Raw genomic sequence first — 9,889 nt, forward strand, 5'->3', positions numbered from 1 at the left:
TGGTATGCAAGCAGTTAGCTTGCCCAGGTAATTCCTTGGGTGCAGTTGCTCTCAGGTTCCAACTTCTTTTAGACTTGTATGGCCTAGTGGATAGCGCCCTTGCCTTCCACCTGAGAGACCTGGGTTCGATCGCGACGTGAGTCAGAACTTTATTTCTATTCCACACGTGATTTGTGTTGATTATTTCTATATATATATATATATATATATATATATATATATATATATATATATATATATATATATATATATATATATATATATATATATGTGTGTGTGTGTGTGTGTGTGTGTGTGTGTGTGTAATTGTAACAGCCACAATGCCTCTTCACTTCTCGAGGAATTCAAAGAAGTTAATATATATATATATATATATATATATATATATATATATATATATATATATATATATATATATATATATATATATATATATATATACTTACAATTTCCATGGGTTTATGGTATTTTTACAGGCGGCAACAGAAACTTTATTTAATTGGCCTTGGAGTTCTGATTTGCGTAAAGGGAAATTGTAAAAAACAAAGGACAAGGGATGATTTTCTGGAGCTGAAGGCACTACTTCATAACGAAATGTCACGTAAACACTTGGGATAAGTTAAGGAATGATATTTACAAAAGAAAGTATTAGAAGGGAAAATGGGTAAGTAAATTGTTAAAGGGCTTGCAACGCCTGAAGATCCTTCTACTGGAGTCTTGACTAAGGGCAAGGCACAGTCCAAGATGAGTCCACTGCGAATAGGTCCCTCTTCATGAGAGATTTACACATTACACGCCAGTAAAGGAACAATATAACACAGAATATGACTCGAATCTGCACTGAGGGTGCCAAGGACTCGGGGAATGAATGACCACTTTACACTTGAACACAGGACACTGGAAATGGCACTGGATAAACTGGCACAAGGACAGAGGTGAAATACTGGCACCCCAATAACTTTCTAAAGGGCAAACTGTTGTGACTGGAAAGCCTTTACTCGCACTTTACCTTAGGGGAAGTGGGTCTCTGGCAAAGGATGACGAGGATCACACGTGACACTGCACACTGTCACTCGAGGTCTGGAGTCCGACAGGGGGAGAATGGAGGTCTCAGCAAATGTATCACTTGCCCGTGTGTATGGCTAACGGCCTCACCTACGACTACGACTGCTACCGTACTTCTACTGCCACTGCATGTCTACTGTGAATAGGTCTCCTCTCTTTCCCTTTTACGGCCACCGCCATGTGTCGTGGCCGCGTGCAAACGTCTGCCGATAACTGGGGCCGTGTGCAAACGATGTGTCATTTGCCAGGTGTTCAGCCATCGGGTTGCCTCTTCCCCGGTATCCTGCGAAAGGTAAGACAATTCAGCAGCTTAGTCTGCCTTTAGAAGGTTGTTTTAAGCAGCTTAGTGGGGCTAAGCTGCTTAACCCTGGACAGGTAACCTGTGTAAACTTTTACACACCGACGCTGCGCAAAACACGGTTTTTCGCTCCCGCGCAGGGCGATCAAGCTCAAACAAGATCATTTTCATGGAACAGCGAGTCTATGCATCGGTGCCGCGCGTCAGGGCAGGCAGTTGTCCACCGTCTACCGCGCAGAAAACATCGAAAAAGGTTCGTCTAAAAATTGTTTTGTGTAATATTTTACACTACATTACCAAAATCGTGACTTTTTTACTTTTGGGTATTTCTTCGAAGAATATTCAGCATAAATCAATTACTCGTTATAAGTAGTTTATTTTTTGTTTATTTATCAATGAATGTTTATACTACAACGTATTGCCACCATATTGGGTATATACCGACGCCTTATATGATTTTTGCCGTTTTACTGAATTTGCATTTTTTTCATTTTTTCAGGTTCGACAATGGCTCGTCGCACATACCTTGAAGATGAGGAGATTGACCGAATTCTGTTTGAGGAGGAAGACTCCAGTGATGTGGAAGATGTGGAGGATGTTGTCATAGAAGCTGACAGAGTGTTTGATTCACTCCACGACGCTCTCACGTGGCAGGAAGAGGAGTTGGAGGAGCAGATCCCACATGAGCTCGACGACGACCTAGATGATGAGGAGAGGGACGACTTGGCAGAACCCACACCTTCTACATCATCTACCCCTTCTACTCCACTGAGCCCTAGTGAATTACGTAGTAGGAAGAGGAGAAGGGGCCCTCTTCAACCTGCAGAAGGGAAGGAATTGGTGGAGATGCCCTTAGCCATTTACAAAGGAAGGACAGGACTGTGTGGCACTCCAAACCCAACCCATCAATGCCACCTATTATCCGCACGGATCAAGTGCTTCCTGGGGCCCCAACCACACACACGTTGCTTGCCAAGACGTGTGAAGAAATTTTAGCCTTTTCCTGAGTGATCCCATGCTTGAGAGGTTTGCATGCACACGTGTGACAAGATCCAGGACTTGCGGATCAAGTTCAAGAAGCAGGAAAACCCGACCTTCAAAGATGTCTCTCTCATGGAGCTGAAGGCACTACTGGGCATCCTAATTATGGCAGGGGCACGGAAGGACAATCACCTGAACACCGATGAGATGTTTTCCGTCCAATTAGGATGCCCCTTCTACAGGAGCATCATGAGTGAGAGGAGGTTCAACTTCCTCATTCGGGCACTCCGTTTTGATGACAGTGCCACCGCAAGAACGAAGGAAGAAGGATATTTTCACCCCAATTAGGAAGCTGTGGGACAGTGTGATCAGCAAATGCCAGCAACTACTCTCCAGGGCCCCATGTTACTGTAGATGAGCAGTTGTTAGCCTTCAGGGGACGTTGCAGCTTCAGGATGTTCATCCGGAACAAACCAGCAAAGTAAGTAACAGTGCCACTGTAGGCCGAATCCATTTTCATAACTAATTTTCTTTCATAGTACTAACAAATATTATTTAAAATTTTCTTCTTCAATTTTTATTCTATTTATCTATTTATTTTATTTATTTATTTATTTATTTATTTATTTATTATCTATAAATTTTCTTGTATAACTAATGTTTTTTCCCTTTCTTTCTTTTCTTTTCAGGTACGGTATCAAGTTGGTGATGCTGTGTGATGCTGACTCCGCCTACATGTGCAACGCCATCCCCTACTGTGGTAAGAAGACAGGGGCACCCAAGGGCATCTCCCTTGGGGAGTACTTCACCATGGAGCTGGCTAAGCCCTTCAAGGCCAAAGGGCGTGTTGTCACCACAGACAACTGGTTCACGTCCCTGCCTTTAGCCAGAAGTCTGCAGAAGTTGGAGATGCATCTTGTTGGGACCATACGTCCTAAGCCTTACATGCCCCTGGAGTTGCTGTCGTTCAACCTTGAAGTTGGGGAGAGTGCTGCTCTCTACAACTATGAGGACAAGGCTACCCTTCTCTGCCAACGTGTGAAGTCGACGAAGAGGGTACAGATCCTCTCCACCGTTCATCACAGGCCCTCAGCTGTAGAGAATAAGAAGACGCACCTCCACATGTTTTATAATGCTACAAAGGGTGGAGTGGACACGTTCGACCAGACGTGTGCATCGATTACATGTAGCAGGAAGACTCGAAGATGGCCCCTCTGCATCTTGTACGGGATAATCAACATTGTAGTGAACAATGCCTACGTCCACTACCGCCACAATCCCGAAAACACCAAGATCAGCCGACGTCAGTTTGCCTCCGACCTAGCAATGCAGCTTGGTCGCCCTTGGGCCCTACAGCGCCTCCTCAACAAGAGGTACCTCCCAAGAGACATCGTGTCCCTCATCGCCACTGTTTATGAAGTTCATGAGGCCCCAGCAACTCCAACGACACCCGCAGCAACAGCCAAGGCTGACAAGAAGCAGAGGTGTTACTTGTGCCCTTCCAACTCCAACACCCGGACGAAACTTCTGTGTGGCAAGTGCCAAAAGACCTCCTGTGGCGAACACAGCACCTACATGTGTGAGAAGTGCTCGGTAAGTGTTCATGAATATTTGATTCATTGTTTGGTAACACTCAAGATATAATTAACACGTTGTAGGCTGCTCATATGGTCAAAACGTGACCCTATGTTGGCACTGTTTTGAGTGCCAGCATATGTGGCACTTTTTTTGCCGTTAAATTTTTTTTGAAATATTTTTTTTATATTTTTTACATAATCTACAATGTTTGTAGTCCATGCATACCAAATTTCAGAGTGATTCATAAATTTTTAAGGGTAAAAAAAAAATCATCAAAGAGGTACTGTTTTTTACTGAGTTCGATTACAAAGAAATTTCACAAAAAATTTCCTAAATCTCATTTGAGTGCTACCAAACAGGTTTTTTTATCGTAGTTAGACTATTAGAAATGTGTGTTATTGTTTTTGTTATATATATAAGACATTTTAGAATGTTTTACATAAAAAAACGTGACCTAGCATAAAGAAAATGTGACCCTATGTTGGCACTATTTTGAGTGCCATCAGATGGTGCCACTTTTTACGGTTAAATTTCTTTAGTATAACTTTTTCTATATTTTTACATCATATTGAAGGGTTGGAGATTAATTGTAAAAATTTTCAGACCAATTCATTAACTTTTAAGGGTAGAACAAATAGCCAATAATTGACGAAAAAATTTTCGGATTTTTTTTCAAAAAATAATGTTTGCGTTTTTATTTTTTTTACAGATTCCGCAGTTTTAGGCCTAGGAGGCTCATTCTGGGCTCAAAAGAGAGCCCAACTCTTCTAGTTTCACACCAATGTTGGTAAATATTTATATACTTATTCATTAGTTTTCTCAGGCCCCAGAATGTGAGTGCATGTATATTTTTTTAGTTATTTTTTTATATTAAATAAATCGAGTTAAGTTTTGATGTGAGTATAATTATCCATATACCAGTAGATAGTAGAATCCTTGAACTATTCAAAACAATAAAGAGATTGAAAATTGATTAAATAGGAGCTGAGCTATTAACGGCCAAAGTCGCCGTGTAAAACTTTACACTAGGTTACCTGTAGTGTGACTGGTTTTTGACGTTACCTGTCCAGGGTTAAGGGAGCGGCATCCAGCCTCGTATCTTTGCCTTTTTACCCATGCCATCTCAATATCTGTTTCAGGTAAAGAGAGGGACAGACCGAAATGTTGATAACTTTAAATGTTTTGATATCTAGGTCCACTAGGACCGGCCATGCAGCGTTCTACTCTCAATAAACAAAGGGCAAGTTAGGTGGGGGAGGCGTGCTGTGCAGCGACTTCTTGTATATTATAATATATATATATATATATATATATATATATACTGTGTATATATATATATATATATATATATATATATATATATAATATATATATATATATATATATATATATATATATATATATATATATATCTGTGTGTGTATGTGATTGTAACAGCCAATGCCCTATATTCTTCGAAAAGTTAAGAGGGCATTGTGGCTATTACAATTACACACATACACACAAATGTAATATATATATAATATATATATATATATTATATACACAATATATAACACATATACACATACACTTGTATATATTACAATCCACTGGTGACTTTTTTTTTACCGGACATGTATTTGTAATAGCCACACTGACCTCTCAACTTCTCGGTTTACTCACACTTCTTAGATACGCTTGTCACTACCAAGGCCTTAGGCCTAAATGAAGAACAAAAAAATTAAGACTTAAGGGTTCCTTTCATTTATTTCTTCATTTGGGGTAAAGTCTTATAGCCTTGTAGTGACAAAGCGTTTATGTAAGTAAACACACATACACACCAACACAGACACAGAGAGATATATATATATATATATATATATATATATATATATATATATATATATATATATATATATATATATATATATATATATATATATATATATTCTTCATTATCTTTTTCCATCTTGTGCTCTCTATTCTTTATTTATATATTTCTAAACTACCGATAATTCAATCTCGCCTTGTTTGAATTATCTAGAAACTCCTAGATAATGTTAGCAAATGAGGGACTGCTACAATTCAGACCATTACAGTCGGAGTGAATGGAAGTGACGGTATAACTTGCTGCTTAAACAAGTACCTCCTAATACATATAATTATTTTATCATCCGCTCTGAAAAGAAATCAATAAGTAGGCGAGCATTAAATCTGATTAGCTGTAATTTCTGTATTGTGCAAGATTTGATTCTCACTTGGTAGTGTTTAAGACAGCGATAAAAAGATTGCTTCAAAGTTCAACCAACGAAACTTTCCGCTAATTTTTGGCAGCTACACTCTCCAAATAAATTCTTATAGGAGCCAGGAGCCAGAACAATGTGAAAGAAATACATTTTACAAACATACACTTGGGTAAAATATATACTGAGAAAGAATTCTGAAAACTTCTAGGATGCAACACAACACAAATACACATACAGCCTTCATTAATCTATAGAATACACAGTTAATCATAATTTAGAAAACACTAATTTTGATTGCTGAATCTGAATGACCAAAGAAGCTGATAATCCTCGAGTTATATTTTCAGAAGCTACTCAATTTTAGCAATAAAACGAAAACATAAAAGTTGATGAATTACGGCGGAATCTAACACTCTACAAGCACTTTCATTATTTGGACACGCCTACGAGTCGGTGACATCATAAATCCATTTCAAAATCTAGACCCAGATATCTACTTGATGTGATTCATTTTCTTAAAGAGCAACTTCCCTAAAACCACTGAAGAGCTGTAAAATACTTTCCTGGAGCTTCCAGTTCATGCTATAAAAATAATTACTATCGCTTGAGGGGGTGAAGCAAATAAATAGCGAAGAAAAAGAATTTTTTGAAACCATCCCCTGAGTCAATAGCCTTGCACCTACTACGGTGTATCAAGTACATACATTATTTACCGGTACATCGTTTTCTTATATCAACAGTCCACAGACAGCTCCTCTTACTACCGTGTGGATCAGCTGGTGAAGCCCTTACCGTTCATTTGATAGTCCTGGGTTTGATCCCGATGTGAGGTAGAAATAGATTTCTATTACACGAGTGACTGAAATAAATAATGCAAATAAAAATCTTCTTCCAAGAGGATCTGAACTGCTCCCTGGTGGGGCACCCACCACACTCAGCCACAATCATGTGGGCCAACAGCACCCATATCGAGAATCCTTGTATATAACAATACCAATAATAATTTCTGTAATGCAAGTATTACCGTACTCATTTTTCTTTCAACCCTGACAACGTCAAACAATGCAAACAAATCTTCGTTTTGCTATACTTTCTCTTTTTCTTAATACCACCATCTTTATTAGCCATCTTCTACCACGTGACCTAGACGAAAGCATTATATTACTTGAGTCTTACATATACTGTACATAATGACTGTACAAGATACGCTCATTTTTCTAAGTACGTGAAAATAATGAGTAAAGAAGAGCCACCTAAATAAAAATAAAAATGAAAGGAAAAATTGAGGTTGTGTAACATAAGGGAAAGGATCAAGTCATTTACCTCACGGTCTGTATGGGTGATGGGAAAGGGCGACTGAGCACCCACAGGAATACGGGAGGGAATGGGTGATACTATATTATCTCGGGTGAATGAAACGTGTAAGGCTACGTATACAAAGGGAGGACGAAAATTATACACCTTAAACTTATCATCGGCTCGTAATTTTCTGTCTTCTACTCTCCCTTCTCTCCTTCATCCGTCTCCTCTACAGTTTTAACCCCCAACCTTCCTCTTTTTTTTATACTTTCACTTTCACACCATAGAGTCAAAACACGGCGTAATGGACTTACGATTTATTTTGGTTACTTCCAGACAAGGGAGGAGGTTAATTTTAGATGGGGAATCTCATTTTTCTATTTATAATTCCTTCGATTTAATTTTATCAAAAAAGATATCGCTTTCCCTGTCGCATTAAACTTGCGGAACTGATAATGGTCAGCTGAAGCAACCGTTCGAACAAACTGACTTAAAGAATGATCTACGAGAATTCTAGTCAATGTCTGTTATATAAAGGCAGCTCAGTTTCATAATGGCGACCGTTATGCTTCCAAAACGAGCTAAACTGTGTATTACGAATGCAAAATCACGTGGGACCCAGTCTGCGCTTCGATCTCTTCGTCTGCCAGTTTTCTTCTCCTTGTTTTAACGAGTTACTTTCGAAAGTCTCCTTGCCCTGGTGATTCTTCGCTGCCTTTTAAGCTTCAGTAAGAGTGCTTCCTTTCCGTCGATCTAGCTGCTCATTGTTGTTTCTAATAAATTCTTTTATTCTCTTTCCACGCTTCAGTCCAGTCTTTTACCTGACTCTGAATTCGTCATCAGGTGTAATTACGTACAAAAGCACATGACTAACTCTTGAGTAACTCTCTCACAAAAAAATAAACGTCTGTAATCTGTTTCAAGCTATGTATACATACATTATTTTGTATAAACACACACACACACACACGCATATATATATATATATATATATATATATATATATATATATATATATATATATATATATTTTTCCCTTTTAGAAGGGGTGGGATCAGAGGACACAGACTTCCGGTTTCTAAGCAAACTGTTAAGGGATGAGGTTGCTGGACCCATTCGCTTTTTCTTGATCCAGTTAACATTGGTAGGTGGACAAGTGCGGTAAACAGAAAAGCACACCATTCTGTCACAGTACTTATGATATACAGTATATATATATATATATATATATATATATATATATATATATATATATATATATATATATATATATATATATATACTGTATATATATATATATATATATATATATATATATATATATAGATTAAATCAAGCTTTTTCGTAAAAGGTGAGGCTCCCAATAAAAACGGACAACGATTACTGTCACACTTTGAGCCTCCTGCACACACTGTGCCATTTACTTCCATCTGGCATGTACACTCTTTTTCCTGGAAGTTGAGGTCCCTTCTTTCCTATACTTCTTTCACACCATCCATCCATTCCTTTCTATGTTTTCCTCTTCTTTTTCCGCCTAACGTATCATTTGCATTCAACTTCCACACTTTGCCTTCTTACAGGTTGTTAGTTCAACAGCCCGTCTTACTTCACAACCTTGGCCTCCACTGCACTGACACTAGAAGTTTCCTTTCCTCCTTACTTGGTCAAGGTGTCAATCAAAAGAAAATAAACAATGCTACATTCTTATGCTGTAGATCATTTTAAAATAATCTACAGCATAAGATTATTTTCATTATTTCACTACCATAACCTTGTCCTGTCTAAAGCTTCACTTTATTATTATTATTATTATTATTATTATTATTATTATTATTATTTCGTTGGTACGGTAGTCGTCTCTAGCATCAGTGCTACTATCAGTGCTGGTATTGTAATTTTCAGCAGCTTTCCGAGTATCATAGCATCTTCCCTTTCAATCATAACTTTAAGAACACACGGCTTACCTAACTTGCTTACTATAGCCAACAGCCAACGCGAACCTTTTTCTACTATCTCACGAAGGTGGAGGAGAGAAGGGCTCAGAATCTATTCTAAACCAATGCCGCCTCTTTCCGTATTCTTTCGTTCATAACGAAGGCGCTTTCGCTGAAGTGTGCTGACAATTAATTACCTTCAAGTAACTTGAATAAATAAGCTTGATGAATTACAGGACGACACTTTAACCATACAAACACAATACTACCCATTACAGATAGGTTCATGCAATAAATAATCATTTATTCCATTACACGACGTCTATTGCTACGCAGCGTGAAAGGTCCTGGAAACGGACGAAACGCAGTGGAATTTCGTCATAGTAGGGGGCGTAGCTTTTACGCTAAGCTCCGCTACAAGTATATAAGCGGAACTTCTCGAGAAAGCACGCATCAGTCGCTAACATTTACTACCCTCTCCTCTATCTAACTTTAAGCTCTCGGGA

The 9,889-nt window shown here is 38.4% G+C and overlaps 2 protein-coding genes across 4 annotated transcripts in view; both read left to right on the top strand.

Annotated features, from left to right (window-relative positions):
* The first annotated feature begins 1,421 nt into the window (after positions 1-1,421).
* Positions 1,422-4,814, top strand: LOC136844453 (piggyBac transposable element-derived protein 4-like). Of its 2 annotated transcripts, XM_067113702.1 has the most exons (4): positions 1,422-1,616; positions 1,863-2,825; positions 3,034-3,937; positions 4,632-4,814. In XM_067113702.1, exons 2-4 carry the CDS (start codon positions 2,800-2,802, stop codon positions 4,644-4,646), a joined length of 945 nt encoding a protein of 314 aa, XP_066969803.1. In that variant the 5' UTR covers positions 1,422-1,616; positions 1,863-2,799; the 3' UTR covers positions 4,647-4,814. The 2 variants fall into 2 exon arrangements, with proteins under 2 accessions (XP_066969803.1, XP_066969802.1); XM_067113701.1 differs by lacking the exons at positions 1,422-1,616; positions 1,863-2,825 and having other exon boundaries at positions 2,885-3,937.
* A 5,029-nt stretch (positions 4,815-9,843) lies between these two features.
* LOC136844454 (transcription elongation regulator 1-like) overlaps positions 9,844-9,889 on the top strand; it is a 21,001-nt gene continuing 20,955 nt past the window's right edge. For both annotated transcript variants that reach the window (XM_067113704.1, XM_067113705.1), the window contains exon 1: positions 9,844-9,889. This exon is cut by the window's right edge and continues 15 nt beyond it. The gene's annotated coding sequence lies outside the window, so the exon portion shown is untranslated.

This window comes from Macrobrachium rosenbergii, chromosome 12 (assembly GCF_040412425.1).
Source record: "Macrobrachium rosenbergii isolate ZJJX-2024 chromosome 12, ASM4041242v1, whole genome shotgun sequence".
Taxonomy (NCBI): domain Eukaryota; kingdom Metazoa; phylum Arthropoda; class Malacostraca; order Decapoda; family Palaemonidae; genus Macrobrachium; species Macrobrachium rosenbergii.